Raw genomic sequence first — 21,699 nt, forward strand, 5'->3', positions numbered from 1 at the left:
AAAATTCTTGATTTCAATAACACCGCAAGGTGTTATATCCTTTGTGTCAAATGGCTGGGGTGGACGCACAAGCGACAAGCACATCACAGAAAACTGTGGTTATCTTGAGAAAATATCACCAGGAGATGTCATTCTTGCAGATAGAGGCTTCAATGTCAAAGATACGGTAGGCCTGTATTGTGCACAGTTGAAAATCCCAGCATTCACCAGAGGCAAGCAGCAACTGCACCCCCTGGAACTAGAAGCAACAAGGGGACTTGCTGCCGTTAGGATCCATGTGGAAAGAGTCATTGGCCTGGTCAGGAACAAATATACCATCCTTCAGACCACCATCCCACTGTCGCTCTGCCAAACAGCCGCTCAAGGACAACCTACCTCCATTGACAAGATGGTAACAGTTTGCTGTGCTCTTTGTAATATTTGCCCATCTGTGGTGCCCACAGAATAGACAGGCAGTAGTTGCTTACCATGTGAAATGGATCTATTACTGACTGCACTTAGCAAACAGGCAAATAAAAGTAATTTAGTTTAAAGTACAATCTTGGCTGTCTTTTTCTCTCAACGCTTTAATAGGTAGATCTTGCCTTCACCAAAAAAAAAGTGATCTTGGGCTTAAAAAGGTTGGTGACCACTGATCTACGGTATTTGAATATATATGATTCAGTGATGTCAGATGAATGTGTACACATTACACAAATACATGACCAAAAGACAGAATAGTTTCTTTCAGAATTTATTTGACCTTACTCCTAGAACCCACCTCACCCCTGCCCATTTTGACAACCTAGGATGGCTTAGAGTAGACGACAAAGTACAGCAACTTGCAATGGGCCTGGTCTACAAGATACACTACACGACCAATGTACATGTTTAATCAATCAATCAATTAACTAGATGAATTAGAATTAAATAACACGTTACATCGATTTTTCTATGGCTGTATATGGAATAATGTATGGAATATCAGCCATTCTAGGGTGAACCCGACTCTGTGGTATCGACTCAATTAACTTGTTGAAACCTGCAGATACCCGAAGGGCCTATGTTATTATCTGTGGAGCTTATTTCTTGTTTGTTTGCTTCTTGCACTCTAAACATTTCCAAGTCTTTGGTACCCTGCTCAGCTTCAGACAAGACTTGTGGAAGTGTTTTCGCTTACATTGCTCAGATGTGCAAGAGAGGAGGTTGTCTGTGTCACCAGTAGGTTTACCACAGTAACATCCCATTACTGTCTCCTCAGAGGTTGCAGTGGCTGAGAGGCGTGGCACAGTAAACCATTTACCCAACAGCTCTGGTAGTATCCCTGTTCTAATGAAGTCAACCACCTTCAAATACCCATTATCAAAAAATTTGCCATCAAACGGGATACGCTGTATAAAAAGTTCTTGAGGTGTCCACACCACAAAATCACAGTATGTTACCTCTGCTACACGCATTTGGGCCTGCACTTGATACATGTAACTGTGATCTAGCTTTAGGCTCATCAAACCTTCCTCAGTGACAGTCAAGCAGAACCGTGAGTCTTTGGCACATTCATTTAGAGTGCGGCCTTTTGCACTGAAAGGACACTTAATCTCTAACATGCCAGGCTCATGGCAAGCACAGGTCACCACGCCATCTGGTGATGCACCCATCCATGGCAGCTCTGGATTGATGATAAGCCCAGATGCTGCAACGGTGAGGTCTGCATGGCGATCGTGCATCGTCATCAGGTACGACTCTCTGGCAGTGTCCTCGTTTTCTAGACCCCATCTGATGAAGATAATGCAAAAGTGAGCCATGTTATTTTGAACATTTGAGAACAACTCCAGACTAGGACCTAAACAAAACAGTGAGGTTCTAACCTGAGAACACCTGACTGTGGTGAAATGTATTTATTTATAAATTTTTCATCATTAAGCCTTGTGTTTAATTATTTAATTATTGTTTTCATAAGTAAGTGTAATAAACTGAATCATTCGAAGAGATGTTCATTATTGCAAAATAAACACCAACAGGGTATGGCTCTCTTTACATTATCCCAAACATACTGTAATTAGAATGTTAACATTTTGTTTTCCCCACCTAATATATAGTTTCTCAATCCAGTTCTCAATTTTATTTATTCATGATAAAGTAGTGAAAAAAAGGCATGATTTCATATTGCTTAAAATTATATATATATATATATATATACCTGGTCGCTTCAGTCGAAAACTGAGAGGAGCGAGGATAACAAACTCTCTTAATCAAAGATAGAGATTTCTTTGTCCTGGCTGCCTCATGGAACGACGATGCAGTAACTCTTCCTGCTCTCTGATCAAACCACATCCTCGACTTTCTCTGTTGCCGGGTCTTCTCCTCAACTAACAAACACTAAAAAAAGAATTCAACTATCAAAACAGCTGTAATTATCACAAAGGAATTAAGCTATTCTTAATGAATTTGGTGATGTTTATATATTGGGATTGTGACATTCTTGTTTTAACGAGCCATTCTCATTTCTTACCTGCTCTGGTGTGAGATGCAGCTCATCAAAGATCATGGCACCCTCCTCCAGCAGTGCGGGCAAATCCATTTCAAGCCTGGTGCTTGCATACAGTGTTGACAGAGGTGTTGGCAGATCCAACTGTACAGTCTTGGGCATGTATCTGAGGGAATGGCCTTCGATGACTGACAGGATCGCACTTTTCTTGGGCTTTGCCTCTTGGTCCTCACTTTGGTGGAGCTGTTCACAGAAGAACTTTAACTCATCAGCAGATGGTCTCATGTGCTGCAAATAGTCTTTTTCACCTTGCTCTTGGTTAGCAAAGATGTTAGACAACTCAGCATACTCAACTTTTTTCGTGCTTGGCTTGGTCCATGCACATGGCTTCTCGGTGCATGTCTGTCCTTCTCTCTTGTCAACAGCAGCCAAAACTGTGAACATCAGTGCAGCAGCGTGGGAACACACCTCGCCCAACCCAGCCATACATGTGCAATGTGCCATCACCACTGTCCCTTCCTCCTGCACAACTATCCATGGACATGTTGCCTTTGTGTTCAGAGCCTGGGAATGATTCACCTGTTAAGTGAAAAATGTGAACGTTAATATACAGTCAAAGCTAAACTCCCCTGAGCTTAAGAAGCCCCAAATGTTAGCTGGGCCATACACAGAAAGCAATAACTTTTTTAAACAAATAAATAGTGGTTAATTAACTTAGACCTGCCAGTAAAAAATAAATATAGCCTAGAGAACTTTGTATTATTAGAAAACAGAATAAAATATTAAACTGCCTAATTGATTGATACGTTTATTAACAGATTGCAGAATGGGTACAGTACAGCTAAATATACACAATTGTTAAGGGGATGCAGACCAGAGAAAGACTTTCGTCTTGTTTACATCAGGGTCCCCCATTTTCAATTCATCATTTTCACCCCATCATCAATTCACCTAAACTGCAACTGTTAACAAAATTGTTCAAATACATAACGATATAATACTTGAACTCGTGTGGTAACGTTAGTCTAACGTTATTGTTTTAAAGACTAGTAAGGCTTAACGTTCTGGCAGTCAACATGGAAAGTCGCATAACTACTCTCTATAACATTAGCACTCTAGACTTAACGTTAACCACCACCAAAATAACACGGTTGATAATGGTTGTTGAATTACTTACACGTCCTGTGATTACATATATATTTTTGGTCTCCAGATGCCATATCTTGGTGTCGTTCACCCATCCTGCAACGGAATATTGATAAGCATCGGTGCTCTTGAAAGCCTTCAGGGTCTCTCCGGTGAATGGGGATGGATTATGTACAAGATAGATGTAGATGTCGGGAAAAGTAAGTTGGGGCAGACGTTCCGCTGATTTTAAGGGACAAAATAAAGTTGAAGGTAATAAATATGGATCACAACCAATAATCGACATCTTAAGATGTGCTGTGTTGACTGCCATGATGGTCAATGTCGCTAAAAAAGTAGGTCACAAAGATGGCGGCTGGCATTCCGGAAGTGACGTCTTCGGTACCCATGAACACTAGATAGCTTAAGGCGGAGTCACAGACAAAAATACTCATAACACGCTGAAATATTGACGGATTTACAAACGGGTTGGTTTGCTATAAACATCAAAGATGTAGTTATGATACTGCATACTTATAAAAAAAAAATCTTTTAAAGATGTTTTTTTTTTACAAACCGCTTGAATCATAGCCACGTTAATAATGCTTGTAATAAACCAAACCGTTTGTAAATCCGTCAATATTTCAGCAAGTTATGAGTATTTTTGTCTGTGCAGCTCACTCACTCTCACTCAAGGCTGACTGGGGTAAGATGGCGGCGGTTCAGTGACGTCGCTCTCCATTGGCCGGCAGCCATCCAGCCAATCATCTACCAGGACTGGCTACATAATACTGCTATATTGTTTTTAAGATTAATCATTTAATTTATGAAATATATAGTAGAGGTATGCCTGTTGGCTTCGTTTGGGTGCCTGCCCATGTATGGGTAGAAGGAAATGAAAATGCACATTTATTAGCTAAACAATCACTTAAGTCACAAACAATAGAAATGGATATCCCAGGGCGGTTAGGTGGCCGAGCGGAGATTGCGTTCGTCACCAGCCCCGGAGCTGTGAGCTGGATTCGCCTGAATCCAGCTCACAGCTCCGGGGTTGTCACCAGCTTGGCTGGCCGTCTGCACTAATACAATTGGCTGTATTAGAGGGTGGGAGAAGCTGGCGGGGTGGGTCCGGGTCGTTGTAAACGTTGTAAACTCCTACAGTTCGGTCGGGGCGCCTGCTAAGCGCGGATAGGACTCGAGGGGGATAGTGTGGTCCTCCCACACGCTACGCCCTCTCGATGAGAATCCGCGCTGCCAGGTGAAAAGAAGCGGTGATTGGCTGGACGTGTGTCGGAGGAAGCACGTGGTAGCCTCCACTCTCCCAGATGATCTGACTGTGGGGGGTAAGTGCGCAGCGACCAGGAAGGGACTGGGAATTGGCATACGACTAACATTGGGATGGGAGAAAATCGGAGGAAAAATGGAGGGGGAAAAAGACCAATAAAAAAAAAAAAAAAAAATGGATATCCCACTTAGTAAATCTGCGGTGTAATCAATCATCAAAACACACATGCAGGAATTATGGCAAGAAAGCTGGAACAGAAATTAAACAGGAAGACATTTGTACAATATTCAGAAGAAAGTTGGAATAGCAAGTAGGATGGGCAGGAACCGGAAAGAAGAGACAGTCATTACCCGTCTCAGGATAGGTCACACTGGATTGAATGACACACTTTATAGGATAGGGAAACACCCAACTGGCATTTGTGCACACTGCAATAACCCGGAATCTGTTCAGCATGTGTTACTGGAATGCAATACGTATGAGGAACACAGAAAGTTACTGAAATCAGCCATTCAGAAAGTCAAGCTTAGTTTTAATATAGGGAGTTTACTGGGAAATACAGCTATAATATACAGTTAGTTAATACTGTATTTGAAAAAAAACGGATTAACAGATAGGATTTAATACCCCCCCCCCCCATTTTGTTTATTTCTTTCATTTAAAATTATTCAATGGTGTGTGTGTGTGTGTGTGTGTGTGTGTGTTCATGTTAAAGTGACTGCTAGTGTGTGAGCGTATACAGTGTGTGTGTGTTGTGTGTGTGCTCATGTGTGCTTGTGTGTGGAGAGTTCAGTGTTCAAGACTCTGATGGCCTGGGGGAAGAAGCTGAGCCGAAGTCTCTCTGTCCTAGTTGCTGGTGTTCGCAGGCGTTTGCCTGACCGCAGCAGCTTGAACAGGCTGTTGTTGGGGTGGTGAGGGTCTTTCATTATTCTGCAGGCTCTGGATTTGCACCTCTTGTTATATAAGACCTGCAGGGGTGGTAGTGCAATACCCGTAGTACGCTCAGCTGAGCGCACCACTCTCTGTAGGGCCTTCTTGCAGTGCCGTGCTGTTTCCATACCAGGCAGTGATGTTTCCAGTCAAGATGCTCTCTACAGCTCCGGAGTAGAAGGACTGGAGTATCTTCCCCGATACTCTGAACTTCCTTAACTGTCTCAGGTGGTAGATGCGCTGCTTCGCCTTCTTTACGACTGAGTCTATGTGTGTTGTCCATGTCAGATCCTCTGAGATGTGGACCCCCAGGTACTTGAAGCTGCTCACCCTGTCCACTGTAGCCCTGTTTATCCTCAGTGGTGTGTGTGTCCCCTGCTGTGTTCTCCTAAAATCCATGATCAGCTCCTTGGTTTTACCAATGTTCAGGAGCATGCTGTTGTCCTGGCACCAGTGTTCCAGTACCTCAACTTCCTGCCGGTAGGCCTTCTTGTCGTTGTCAGAGATCAGCCCCACCACCACTGTGTCGTCCGCAAACTTCACTATGGAGTTGGAGCTGAACTTGGCCACACAATCATGTGTGTATAGTTAATACAGCAGGGGGCTCAGGACACAGCCCTGGGGGGACCCGATACTCAGGGTGATGGTGTTGGAGATCTGACCCCCCGCCCTGACAGCCTGGGGCCTTTCACTCAGAAAGTCCAGTATCCAGGCGCTCAGAGCGGAGCTCAGACCCAGCTTGATCAGCTTGTCCACCAGTCTGGTGGGGACTATGGTGTTGAACGCTGAGCTATATTTAGACAGTTTCAGACTCTCGTCAAGTTCGTTCCAGATCTCTGGGCCTCTGCATGCTATGCTTAGGCTAGCACATTTGAGTTTTCTCCTCTTGCCGAATATAAGATCCCTATTTCTTGTGTTGTGGATGTGCAGTGGACGGCAGACTGGGACAAGCTCAGACAGTCTGTGATTCATGTTGTTGACACCTTGATACATAATTGATGCGTTTTGGTGTATGTTAAACTCAGCGAGCCTCAGGAGACCAAAGCGATGGAACAAAGGGCGTGAGGGCGCTTTATACCCGGACCATGACACTACTTGTAGTATTTTCTTTTGTAAGCTTTCAAGTTTCTTGAGATGGCTGGGGTAAGTATTGCACCATATGACGTTACAATAGTTAATGAGGGGTTCATACAAGGTTTTATATAGAGTGAGAAGGGCAGGCAAGGGAAGAAAATGACGTATTTTACAGAATAAGCCAACATATTTGGACAGTTTTGTTTGTAGATATTTTATGTGGCATTTGAAACATGAATGAATAGAAGATTAACTCAGTAGTTAACATGAATGAATAGAAGATTAACTCAGTAGTTAACATGAATGAATAGAAGACTAACTCAGTAGTTAACATGAATGAATAGAAGACTAACTCACTAGTTAACATGAATGAATATAAGACTAACTCAGTAGTTAACATGAATGAATAGAAGACTAACTCGGTAGTTAACATGAATGAATAGAAGACTAACTCAGTAGTTAACATGAATGTAGGTGAAGAATGAATGAGCAATGTCAGACGGATCCGCCTATTCCTGACAAAAGAAGCCACCCAACTCCTCGTCCAATCAACAGTCATCTCCTGCCTCGGCTACTGCAACGCACTGCTTGCTGGCCTTCCGACCACTGCCACCAAGCCTCTTCAACTCATTCAGAACGCAGCGCAGTGGCGGCTCGCCACTAGGGGCGCTCGGGCGCCGACCCCCCTGGTGAACCCTGGTTAAAATGAGAGAAGAACAAGAATTTTTTTTTGTTGTATAGCCCTATAAATAATATAAACATGTTTAAAATGAATAATATTTACTCATTTTAAGTATGTTTGTGTTTCCAATGCACAATATAACGTTAATATATCAAATAAAAAAATAATCGTTTTCCTGAACAGGAAGTGACTCACTCCTGCCGCATTTCTCCTGCCTGGAAAGATTAGCCTCTAGGATAGAACCTAGGTATGTAATTTCATCTTTCCTTGTGACAATATTGTCACCCACTGTAACTGAGAAGCCGTCGGCCTTGCTGAGTTTGTTATTTGAACCGAAGAGAATGGACTCTGTTTTACCCAGGTGTAATGATAGTTTGTTGTCAGAGAGCCAGGTGCAGATTTTGCCTAGTTCCGAGCTGAGGGTTTTTTCAACCTGTAACTTGTTCTTGTCAGAAACCAGCAGGGCTGAGTCGTCCGCGAACAGGAACAAGTTGCAGTCACAAGCTGACGACATGTCATTTGCATAAATTAGGAACAGTAGCGGTCCTAGTATGCTTCCTTGTGGAACACCACAGCTCAATGGGAGGGGGGGATAGGGTACCGTTTACCTCCACCATCTGTTCTCTCCCCTCCAGGTAGGATTGCATCCAGCTCACTGATAGACTATCAAAACCAATTGCCTTTAGCTTGTCAATCAGAATGGAGGGATTGACAGTGTCGAAGGCCTTTTGTAGGGCCAGCATGACCATGCCGCAGTATTTGCCCGCGTCCACCTCTTGTTTGATGTGGTCGTTCAAATAGAGAAGGCATGTGTCAGTGGAGTGGGATGTTCTGAAGCCAGATTGGAATTCGAAGATTAGATTTTTTTCCGCTATGTACTTTTCGACCTGTTCGTATACTATTTTTTCCATGTCTTTCGAGATGGACTCTGTTACTCTGTTGTGTATTACAAGCCTTATCTCTATTACTTATCTCTAGTTCAGAATAATGGTGTCTAAGGCTTTTTAAGCTGCCTGCACATGATCTGAAACCTGTCTGCTCTGCACAAGGCAGGTCATCTCGTCGATACGCCATGGTGGAGGTGTGCCAGCTAGCAGGGAGAGGCTACCATGTGACCCGATGACCTCTGACCTCCTCTCACCACCCAGCACATCACCTGTTTGACCTGCTGCCCTCTGCCAGGCGCTTACAGGTCCATCACTATGAATTGAAAATGGGGGACCCTGATGTAAACAAGACTAAAGTATTTCTTTGGTCTGTCCTCACCCTTCAGGGGATCAACCCTTGAACCCTAGGCCGCGCCCCTTTTTTGTATCTTTTGAACCGTTTGTCGTAGAGACTTGCGGGTTGTGCCATTGTACTCAGTAGGGATGTCCTCTTTCATTGGTCTATGTTGACCATGCCCCCATGGTTCGGCTCCTCCCCCTTCAGGGGATTAACCCTTGATCCTTAGGCCGGGAGGGAGGGAGGGAGGGAGGGAGGGAGGGATGGATGGAGGGAGGGAGGGAGGGAGGGATAACAAACAACTGCCTCTTTGCACTGCTGCTGCAAGTGCTACCGGAGTATCATGGTCAGTACAGAGAGACTCAGAAGGAGCTTCTATCCCCAGGCCATCAGGATGCTCAATGACTCTATGCAACATTAACCTGTATACATACATTGCACACACATCCACATGCACACACTCACTATACAAGCACTCACTTTAGACACTTTGAACACTTTATCACTACACCATATTTGATCTATTTAATAAAGAGATTTGCACTACATCCATACCTCATCTTTGCATTTAGCATTTTTAAAAGTTTGCATTTGTGTACCTCATTGGTACTTAGGTTGTTCTTTAGTTGTATTGTATATCTGTATAGTGTTGGGTCTTTTACTTACTTTTTATTTTACTGCTTGAAGCACATTCTCAGGGGCTCATAAAGAATGTACTTTATACATGACAAATAAAAGCAAACTTGAACTACTTGTAGGCACTGTGAATCTAAATGGCGCTATTTCAGCACCATGTACAGTACCAGACCACACTGACCAAAGAAACCGAGAAAGCATGCAGACCAACCAAAATGGACCCCAGACAAGAATCTGGGGCAAACTAATGGGATAGATCAGCGGTTCCCAAACTTTTTTGGCCGCGCACCCCCTGTCACCTCCCGACCTAGCTCGCGCACCCCCAGTGTCGGCATCAGAACGAATTTAACGGAGGGCATATTGTAATTTCGGGGGGGGGGGGGGGGGGGGGGGGGGCATAAAATAGGCTTCAGAAAACGCATTTCCCGCAAACCAACACACATTTCAAAACATGAGTGCACTGCAGGCATAAGATATAAGTCTCTTATAAGTCTCTCTCTCTCTCTCTCTCTCTCTCTCTCTTTCTCTCTCGCACGTCACAAACACACTGGCATCTTGCGCACACACACAAATATGAAATAAGCCCGAGGCTGGGCTTTACATTCATTAATAAGTGAAAGATCACGTATTTCGTTTTCGTATTATTAATACTGACAAGGGCCAAGGGGCAAGGCAGCTTAAATGAAACAGTATGAAATAATAAGCCAGAGGCTGGGCTTTACATCAATTATTATTAATAATAACAGTGTATATGACTTGCCGATTAAAAGAGTTGTAGGCGGCGGGTCGTGGCACTGAATCTCCTCAGAACAGTGTCCTTCCATTCCGTGGTACATTTTTGCGTGAGGTCCTTCTCAAACGCCAGCTGAACCAATTGGGCCTTTCGTCTGTGGAGCATTGTCCGTCTGTGATCCGAAAAAACTTTCTGTAGCGTTGAGAACGAGTTCTCGCACATTGCGGTGGAGGCGCCGAAAGTTAATGTCTCTGTTTTGGAACCACGTTGCTACAAATGACCGTTTCCTACCGCTAAAAATGCTGGCAGGGTATGGTTGTAAAACCATTTGTTTGGGATGCTCAGTCCCGAGATCATTTACCGTTACCGCCGACGATTGTGGATCTGGATCATCATCATGATGGCCTACCAGGCTGCTAACCACCACGTCTCAAAGAAGTGATTATTATATTTTACCTGACTCTATCTTTCGCGCTCACTGACCTCACTCAAGTCAGTTTTGGCAGGAAGTTATTATGTGCACTGGCTTGCGCTCGCTACTGTCATCGGCCCGCTGTTAAGCCCGCATATTAGGAGAACTGAGGAGACTCCAGGCAGAGCGGAGTACATCAGCACAGACGAAGCGCACCTCGCCTGAGACATTGTTTATTATTATTATTATTATTCAAACATAAGTTTTTTTATTAAAAAGTTTCTTGAATTTCATGATTTACACAGTGGAAATCCCCATTTGAAATAATGTATATTATATATATTTATTAGTAAAATAACGCCATTAGTCTTTTCATGTCACGCACCACCTAGGGTGCGCGCACCACAGTTTGGGAACCACTGGAGAGATAAATTGAATAAGTGCAACCATGTGAACCCAGCTGCCATGAGGAACTCATGAACGAATGATCACGTGACACCAGTCCTATGGTCAAAACCATAGAAATCTATAGAACACTAGATAGCTTAAGGCGGAGTCACCAGCGTCACTGAACCGCCGCCATCTTGTGAGGGTCAGCCTTGAGTGAGAGTGAGTGAGCTGCACAGACAAAAATACTCATAACTCGCTGAAATATTGACGGATTTACAAACGGGTTGGTTTGCTATAAACATCAAAGATGTAGTTATGGTACTGCATACTTATAAAAAAAATATTTTTTAAAGATGTTTTTTTTTTACAAACCGTTAATAATGCTTGTAATAAACCAAACCGTTTGTAAATCCGTCAATATTTCAGCGAGTTATGAGTATTTTTGTCTGTGCAGCTCACTCACCCTCACGCGTCTATACAAATAGTAGCTCTAGTTCTGCAGACGCCTCTCTGATTGGTTGGGCTCCATTTCTGCAGCCCCCTCTTTGATTGGTTGAGCGAAGCCCCTCTCTGATTGGTTTAGCTCGTCATGCGGTAAAATGCGGATGTAATGTTATCATCTCAAGAAGATACAAATAAATATACTACCAGATTCGCGTTTATAACGTTATTTCGCGTGACTTCGCGGTTTATTCATAACGTTATGCACATTTCACAACACAGCCAGCTGTCAGAAACTGTACATTGTAACGTTATATGTTTATTCACGTAACGTTATTTCACGTGACGCGTTCAACTTGTTTACACTCCCCACTTACTGAAACTGTACCATGACGCACTCCCCACTTAACCCAGTTAATGCCTTAACTAGACAGTTAACAATATAACATTTAGATTAATTAACCCAGTTAATGCCTTAACTAGACAGTTAACAATATAACATTTAGATTAACACAGTTAATGCCTAACTAGACAGTTAACAATATAACATTTAGATTAATTAACCCAGTTAATGCCTTAAGAGAGAGAGGCTGGTGGTCAAGTCAAGAGTTTTATTTGTCACAAGTTGTTTATTTGCATACAAGTTTATGGGACAGTTTTCTACACCTGACTGAACGGTCTGGGGACAAATGATTAAGGTGGGGTTACAATGATATCAAGGATGAATATGAAAAAGGGGATCTGATCTGATGGTACTTGTACTTTATAATGTGTTATATGTATGTACATGGATTTTATGTCCGGATGGTATATCTATGGAATGGTCACTGTCTCTATCACACTCTCATATGCGCATGTTTAGCCGCATACAAGTATCTAGGATACACATATTCGTATGTGTACATAATAGGTTTACACACACTCATATGCACAAGGCTAAGTTATACATGTCAGGGGCACACATGCACATACTCACTTATAGGAAATAGGCATACACACACCTACATATACACATAGTTGAGGTATAGGCTCTCACTGACACATATGGGGGATATACATGTACATAGGAGACACACACATACGTAGCTGAGACGCACATATATATGCACACCTGAGATATACACTCACATAGGGGGCGGAGGCACACATGGATACGAGACACACACAAGAGATAGGAGTACAGTCACATACCTGGAAGATGCACACACACACACACATGTGAGGCATGTACACATGCTTACGTGATACACGTACCCACATACATATGTTGGAGACACACATGCATGCATGCTATCATGCACACCTACATGTGTCTGGGACGCTTTCTCTCACATGCAATATGGAGAAGGGTGGCATCCCGATAGAGGATGCAGCACATACCTGCTCGCAGGTAGATCGGTCTACATGCAAAGTATATATATCGGGGATGTATACGCACAATGTATAGTATAGTATTTTTCTTTTTTTCGTAAGTATTTTTTTATTTTCCATGTCAGTTGTTAATGTATTTGTATGAGTCCTTTACATGTTTTGTATGTTCTTACAAAAAAGAAAAAGGCTAATCTTGGAAGTTGCATATGGTGATGTGGAAAGAGATGTTTTGAATATTGGAGAGATTTGTGCAAAAAATATCAATAAAAAAAAAAAAAAAATGCGGGTGGTTGTGCCCGCAAAGATGTGCATAATACAATAGTAATAACATATAATAGAATCCAATAGAACGACATTGTGCAATAAAACAAGTAAACAGAGTAGGGCATATCGGTATATGTACATAAGTTATTTACAGAGCATGGTAGGACATGCTAGGTCCTGTGGTAGTGCAATATTAGCTACGGATGAGGCACTGGGTCTTTATGTACATGCTATATTGGTGGTCAATGTCACTTCGGATTGCTACGACACATCTCTACTGCTTGTGACAGGCTGTGGTGCGTTCCAGACTTTACTCCTGTTGGGAAACTATAGCGATGGTCTGTGCTCACCACACTTTTCTTCGGCCTCCCCGCAGCGAGCCGTCGTCGACCCCCGAGCTTCATTTTACGACGGGCAACAGAGGTGGGTTGAGCCGCTATGCTTGGCCCAGCACGGTTAGCGACTCGCCTGAGTGCGTGTGCACGTTTTGATGCATGGCTGATACCAGAGCGGCCGAAGGTGTGTAGAGCTGACAGCAGCTTGGAGGGATTCCCCTTCAGCTGATTGAAGGTCTTTATCATGGCTGACGCAGAACCGCAGGTCAGGACAGATGGAGCGGTCTGCTGAGGCGTAGATGTACTCATCCCCATGTTGGACCTGCAGATCATACTTGAACACGTCCAGTGCAGAGGACGCCGAGTGTCCAGACTCGAACAGCTTGGTGAGCTTCTCTACGGCTTCGCCGCCCACATCCTTGTGACGCACAGCATCAGCCACATGGATGTTGTGATTGTGGATATTGCTGATATACACGCTCATGGGATAGGCGGGAATGTGGGGATCAGTGCTCCTGGTGTGGTAAAACATATTGTTAAACAGAGAAATAAAAAACAAAAATATAAAATTTGAATTCCATTTGGAATGTAAATGGGTTTGCGTGTTACACATACGCGCTCGGTCGTCCACTGGAGTCCACAGTGCGCACAAGGGTGATCTTCATTCCAGCCGGGCAACCTGTGTTTTTAGACACCTTGCCAGGTGTTGGTGTGGTTGGTGTGCACCTGGTGTTGTGCTGGCACCTGTAGTCTCTCTGTATACAAATTATAAGATATTTATTTTACCAGAAAGATCCTCCCAAGATGTTGCTTTGTCATGAACCCATGAACCCAAGTAATGACATCCACTGTAGTTATGCAAATGTGGTTGAAATGGTAAATAAGAGTCAAATGATCCAGAGCCATCATATATTTGGAGACAAATATTATAGTATCAGCCATAAATGACCTTTCAGCTGAACGTACTGAAAGTGGAAAATCACTTCTCAGGGAATGTTGACCATACCAACTCTAAAAGAACAACATACTCTGAAGATGATCTTCTTGGGTCTTGTATGGGCCACTCTCCAGGTGACCTGCATCGACCTTGCCCACACCAGGATCTCCTCCTCAGACTGGTGAGTCATTCGCACAGTGGCCTCAAAAGAGGTATGGTCAACGCAGGATGGGTTCACCGCACGTCTGTACGTGCAGACATGATATGTGTAACCCTTCGGTAAAAAGTCCTTCAACACACAAGCAACAAGATGTTATTTTTTTGAAAGCCAGTAAATACTGACATAGACATTTAGAAGAAGCAATGTACAGTCCCCCCCACCCACCCAACCTCCTCCAATGTACAGTTTCTATGTCAAATGTATAGCCTCTCTTTTCTGGACTCTTTTTGTATCACAAACAGTACTGTATTTGTAAATCTGGTATGTCATAAATGTCTAGATGTAGCAGTACTGTCTATCTGTCTACCTGTATGTCATATATGTTATCATGAATTGAAAATGGGGGACCCTTTCTACGTCAAATGTATAGTCTCTCTTTTCTGGACTCTTTTTGTATCACAAACAGTACTGTAATTGTAAATCTGGTATGTCATAAATATAGCCTCTCTTTTCTGGACTCTTTTTGTATCACAAACAGTACTGTAATTGTAAATCTGGTATGTCATAAATGTCTAGATGTAGCAGTACTGTCTATCTGTCTACCTGTATGTCATATATGTTATGTCATGTTATCATGAATTGAAAATGGGGGACCCTGATGTAAACAAGACGATGAATTGAAAATGGGGGACCCTGATGTAAACAAGACGAAAGTCGAGGCCTACCACAAGTTCAGGGTACGCATCCACATTAGATTCACATGGCGGAGTACAGGTAAAACGCTCATCATTGCTGACGCGTTTTGTGAGATTAGCTGCCATATTAATAAAACTCTTGACTTGACTTGACCACCAGCCTGGGTTAATTAATCTAAATGTTATATTGTGTGTTAATCTAAATGTTATATTGTAACTGTCTAGTTAGGCATTAACTGTTTTTCTTTTCTTGGCGAGAGCACCTCGATAACCACCTCAAAGCACCTCGATAACCTTACGCGCGAGGGGCTTCGCTCAACCAATCAGAGAGGGGGCTGCAGAAATGGAGCTCAACCAATCAGAGAGGGGGCTGCAGAAATGGAGCTCAACCAATCAGAGGGGGGTCTGCAGAACTAGAGCTACTATTTGTATAGACGCCACTCTCACTCAAGGCTGACCCTCACAAGATGGCGGCGGTTCAGTGACGTCGCTCTCCATTGGCCGGCAGGCAATGCGGAAGCATTTTTGCACTGCTTGCTTGGCATTAAGGAAAACGCGGCCGGCAGCGCGGGCGTCTATGGTCAAAACTAAGTGTGTGAGAAGGGGGGTTATTATGGGCTGCAGCTTTTGGCCACGCCCAGCATGACGCGCTCTCTCAGTCTTCTTTTACGTCCTCAGACAGTATTTATATTCAGAGGGCTTTGCCTTTGCTTGTCATTACTTCTTTTCATTTGTTTGGAACTCATCCCCAGAAGAAAATGTCTGGTCGTGGAAAGGGAGGAAAGGGACTCGGAAAAGGAGGCGCCAAGCGTCACCGTAAAGTTCTCCGTGACAACATCCAGGGAATCACCAAACCCGCCATCCGTCGCCTGGCGCGCCGCGGAGGAGTGAAGCGCATCTCTGGTCTGATCTACGAGGAGACTCGTGGTGTGCTGAAGGTCTTCCTGGAGAACGTGATCCGTGATGCCGTCACCTACACCGAACACGCCAAGAGGAAGACCGTCACAGCCATGGATGTGGTCTATGCTCTGAAGAGACAGGGACGCACTCTGTACGGCTTCGGCGGCTAATCGTCTATTCAATCCAAACTATCCCAAGACCCAAAGGCTCTTTTCAGAGCCACACACATCTTACTAGAATTGAGTCGATTTCATGTTGCTTCTCAGAATAAGATTCATCCTTAGCTGCTAGATATGTACGCCTTGGACAATGCACAATTATATACGTATATATATTTTGACTTGTACAGGACGTGAAAATTGCATACAGATCATTAAAAATGTCTTAAGCCTGAGAAGAGAAGTAGCCTAGTTATGAGGGATGGCTATTTGATCTGAACATATAAATGCATTAAGATACTGGCTCTTTTGACACTAGTCTGAGCAATACTGTAAATGGACAACAGAACTGGATCTCAGATTAAAGTTATTTTTGTCAAATACACTACAATACAGGTGCATTGCAGCTAATGACAATTGTGTTTCGAGCTCAGACCCAACAATGGGTAAGATAACATAAAATCAGATTAAATAAAATAATAAATGATTTACAGAAAGTGTCTTACATATAAGTGTATGTGCATAGTGCGTGTGTTCAATTAGTTTTTAAAAGGTGTGTCTGTTCAAGGATCTCATTAGAGGCCACGGGACTTTAGGAGCCTTCCTATGTGTTTATGTAAATTAATGAAGGTATTGATTCGACGGCAGAAAATAAAGTGAATATTTGGTTGAAATATTCACAATCGGGTCTATTTGCCACCTTGTAGTAATATACTGTATTATAGTCTCACCCATTGGTGTTCTATCTAGTCAGATTTGACATGAATCACCACAGACGTATGTGGTGGAATTAATGATAAAAGAAAGCAAATATTTGACAGGAAGGTTGTAAACAGGATGGTTAAACAAGTATAACTGCCTTCTGTGATGAGACTGTAGGTGATGTTTAAATAGAAGATACAGCATATTTTCAGGGGTGGAAATAATGTATTTGCTGTACACAGCATTCAGTTTATACACACCTGCAACTCGTCTACCTCTGTACCACTGTGTATAACCTTTACATCGCAGCATCATCAAGTGAAATAGTTAATGAATGAAAACTTTATTTAACAGATTGCAGAATGGGTACAATACAGTACGTCTCAATACATACAATTGTTAAGGGGAGGCAGACCAGAGAAAGACGTTTGTCTTGTTTACATCAGGGTCCCCCATTTTCAATTCATAGTGACATTTATGACATTACACAACATACATGACATCATGACATTTATGACATACAGGTATATAGTACTGTTACATTTGTGACATATATGATATGCAAATATACAGTACTGTTACCCATAGATCCTGACAGTATGATGGGGAGGAGACTGTACATTAGGAGGGGGTGGGTGGGAGAGAAATATACATAGTGGGGAGAGAATATATACATACGGTGGGGAGGAGACTACATTAGGAGGGGGTGGGAGGGCGGGAGAAAAATATACATACGGTGGGGAGAATATATACATACGGAGGGGAGGAGACTGTCTATTAGTTGGGGGGGGGGGTTTGGACATTTACGGTGGCCAGTTTCGAATTGCAGCCTCCCGTAGGTGCTCCTTTAGAGTGGTTTTGAATGTGGGTAGGGATTCACATTCCTTTACAGCTTTGGGTAGGGCGTTCCACATTGATGTGGCATAATTGCGAAACGTGTTTAGTCCCTTGTTTGAGCCGAATCTGGGTTTAACATGATTTGTTGAGCTTCCTCTGGTGTTGTGGTCGTGGTATTCCCTGACCTTTGGGAAGTGTTTTGACATGTACATGGGTACCTTAGTCGTATAGTGTATCTTGTAGACCAGGCCCATTGCAAGTTGCTGTACTCTGTCGTCTACTCTAAGCCATCCTAGGTAGTCAAAGTGGGCAGGGGTGAGGTAGTCTGACCAGTTTGTTTTGTGATGTTTGTAATCTTGTTTTTAGCGCCTTTGAGGTGCTTTGGTACCATGAGGTGCAAGCATAGTCGTAGTACCCTTGAATGGGTGCTCCTGCCAGAGTCTTCAGGGTATTCTTGTTTACCAGAGAGGACAATAACATGTAGCAGACAGACTACCATACTTCACAACAGTACAAAATACCCTTTGCAACAACCAACTGAGTCCTATCAATTGGAAACATATTGAAATGTATGTCATAATGTGCATGCGTAATTACGCACAATGACTGCATTAGCACCGTTGGGATGACTATGGTCAGAGCGTGACACGTTTTATTCCCCCTGTTGCGCCAGCTGTTATTATTATGACTCGTATGCTTTATTACTAACTAACTTTTGCCTATTATTACTATTGACATGTAATTGAAACAGATTTTTTTCATTGTTAAGCTTTCCGTCTGGGCTTTAATCGGCAGCACACAGCAGTTTGACAATATAGGCGAGTCTCTCCCAAAAAGAAAGTTACATTGTACCTTCCTTGTGTATTTTTTTTTAATCTTCATAAAAGTAATTGTAGATTTAATTCATCATGAGCTACATAAAGCCTTCCACAGAAGACGAGGTAACACATATCATGCCGACGCCAGCAATGACTGTGTTTACCAGCAGTGAGCAAGTACAAGTTTATAACCAAAAGCATGACACCAGATGCCTTGTTTTACTGCCAGTCCCTCACCAGGCAGCTCGACTCACTGGGGAACGAGTACTGACTGGATTATAATGACATTTAAACCATTTTAAAAGCAAAATACTGAGACAAGTTGCGGCTCACTGCACCATGTGACGACGGAAAGGAGAGCGTTGGAACGTGTCCAAACTAACCACGGCTCTCCAGATGGTTTTATTCTAATAGGACATGCTTGTGCTAACTGACCCATTAGGTGTTAGATTTCAACTATATTCCCACGTTTGTATTTTAGCCCGTTTTGGCGAGAAGAAAACACAAGTAGCAGAGCTTTTCAGCTGCAGCGTTGTAGACAGGGTGGGTTGAGTCTGCATGGCTCTCATGTAGTATTTAAGACCAGCCCCCTGTCCCAGCTCCACTACCAGTCAGCTCGGACTATTTGTTGCATTTTGTGTTGATCAGACGATAGAAGAGAACTATGGCAGAAGTCGCTCCAGCCGCTGCCCCTCCGGCTAAAGTCCCCAGGAAGAAAGCTGCCTCCAAGCCGAAGAAGGCATCAGGTCCCAGCGCCGCAGAACTCGTCCTCGAGGCGGTATCTGCCTCTAAAGAGAGGAGCGGCGTGTCCCTGGCTGCGGTAAAGAAGGCTCTGGCTGCCGGTGGCTACGACGTGGAGAAGAATAATTCACGTGTGAAGACCGCTGTGAAGAGCTTGGTGTTAAAGGGCACTCTTGTCCAGCTCAAGGGTACCGGTGCCTCCGGCTCCTTCAAAATCAACAAGGCTGAAGCCAAGAAGCCCGCCAAGAAAGCAGCTAAGAAAGCGCCAGTGAAGAAACCTGCTGCGGCTAAGAAGGTTGTGGCTAAAAAGTCTCCAAAGGCAAAGAAGCCTGCAGTCAAAGCCAAGAGCCCCAAGAAAGTGAGTCCCAAGAAGGTGGCAGCCAAGAGCCCCAAGAAGGCCGTGAAGAAGCCTGCAGCCAAGAAAGCCCCCGCGAAGAAGGCTGCCAAGCCCAAAGCAGCGAAGCCCACGAGGACAGCAGCCAAGAGGAAGTGAAGGTCTTAAGCTTTACTGTCTAAAACACACAAACGGCTCTTTTTAGAGCCAACCACTACTATCCTTGAAATGGCACATTCCCTCGTATAAATCCATTGTTTAATGGTGGATAGAAGCAAATCTACTAATGCTTATGTTTTGTGACTTCTAGTCGGTTGAATTAATAGTTAATATCCTATACTCTAGGTCAAGAATATGTTATCCTTACTGTTCAATCTCTGATGCCTATACTACTGCCTTACACTAATCACTACCGACCTCATTATGTTCTACCCATGTAACTTGTGATAGCATGTACAATAATACTGCATGTATAATATACATATATCCACTTCTGTCTGAAAACTTCTGCATATAGACTATATATATCCCTTAACTTATTATCACAGTGTCTAACTGTAACACTGTACATACACATCTGATCAGCATTATTACTCAGTATACTCATTTATATATACTCCAGTTTAATCCTATTGCACTTTACTGTTACACTTGTACTCTAGTTAGACACCAATTTATTTCTGTTGTACTATACTTGTGCTGTATAATGTTTTTTTTTTTTAATATAATCATCTAAAATAGTGAAATTAAAACACTCATTTGGCTAGAACGCGCTCAATGACAAATGTACATGTCAACAGGATATAAGGAGTCAAACAAGGCAATTATGGTAGAAGCAACTTTTCTCCACATAAATATTCTATATGGAATTCCAAAAAATATATACAAAAACTAAAGCTAGTTTCAATATCAATCTTGATCTAGAAAAGCAGCTTTTAACAGGAAGCATTGCTGCATTATTTTGAATAACTGATTAAGTCCATAACTCCATTGCTGTCTTGTATACTGTTAGAATTGCATAGCTGTAGTTTGGACTATAATAATGGAGAAAGTAACACACATGATCATAGTATTAATTATGATATATACTGTAACTCATAATTGGGCTAACTTCTAGTCAGTTAAATTATAGTGTACCACCTGGAGCCCTCTCAAAGACCCCTGACTGTCTTTTTTTAAGGTTAAAATGTATTGTCATCATACAGGGCAAGTACAGTACAACAAAAATAAGTGCAAATACAAAAGTAAAGTGCAATATACAATGTATAAGTGATTAAACTGGAGTACATGTATAAATTAGTACTAGTGCTAATCAGACATAATACAATTTTGGTTATATCAATATTCTATCTAGAAAAGCAGGTTGTAACAGGAAGCATCACTGCATTATTTTTTTAATGACTGATTTAGTCCAGAACTCCATTGCTGTCTTGTAGTTCTGTTAGAATTTAGAAAGTGAGTTATTCTTATACATGAAGTACTTCATATTGGGAAAACTTCTAGTCAGTTAAATAATAGTTAAAAGTTAATAGTGCCTATACCTGATTGCCTATACTCCAGGATCGGTTATCCATACTGTTCAAACTCCTGCATTTCACTGTCTACAACTGCCTTACACACCTACCTCAAACTATATTCTGCATACCGGTATACGTCTGTATGATAGCATGTGCAATAATATATATAATGTGTACTATATCCCCCCCCACCCCACCAGCCAACCTCCTCCAATGTACAGTTTTTTCATCAAATGTATACTCTCTTTTTTAGACTATTTTTGTACTGTATGTAAATCTGGTATGTCATAAATGTAGCAGTACTGTCTATCTGTATGTCATATGTTATGATTAATTGAAAATGGGGGACCCTGATGTAAACAAGACGAAAGTCTTTCTCTGGTCTGCATCCCCTTAACAATTGTGTGTATTGAGCTGTACTGTATTGTACCCATTCTGTTGCATTAGTTAATAAAGTTTTCAATCAATCAATCCCTTACCTACTCTTATAGTTATACCACTGGTCAGTATGACTTATACCTGTAACACTGATGT

The 21,699-nt window shown here is 42.6% G+C and overlaps 2 protein-coding genes across 2 annotated transcripts in view; both read left to right on the forward strand.

Moving 5' to 3' along the window:
* The window catches only part of LOC311246845 (histone H1-like), a gene marked incomplete at both ends in the record, with an annotated part of 30,894 nt that extends 11,087 nt beyond the window's left edge, over positions 1-19,807 (forward strand). Inside the window, one exon of the mRNA XM_084337089.1 lies at positions 19,700-19,807. Within this exon, the coding sequence (XP_084193215.1) occupies positions 19,700-19,807 (108 nt within the window). The remainder of the gene's footprint in view (positions 1-19,699) is intronic.
* On the forward strand, positions 15,917-16,228 carry LOC311247123 (histone H4; the record flags this gene model as incomplete). Its single annotated transcript, XM_084337439.1, has 1 exon — positions 15,917-16,228. One exon carries the CDS (start codon positions 15,917-15,919, stop codon positions 16,226-16,228), a length of 312 nt encoding a protein of 103 aa, XP_084193565.1.
* Positions 19,808-21,699: the final 1,892 nt, after the last annotated feature.

This window comes from Notolepis coatsorum (genome assembly GCF_963971535.1).
Source record: "Notolepis coatsorum genome assembly, chromosome: 2".
NCBI lineage: Eukaryota > Metazoa > Chordata > Actinopteri > Aulopiformes > Paralepididae > Notolepis > Notolepis coatsorum.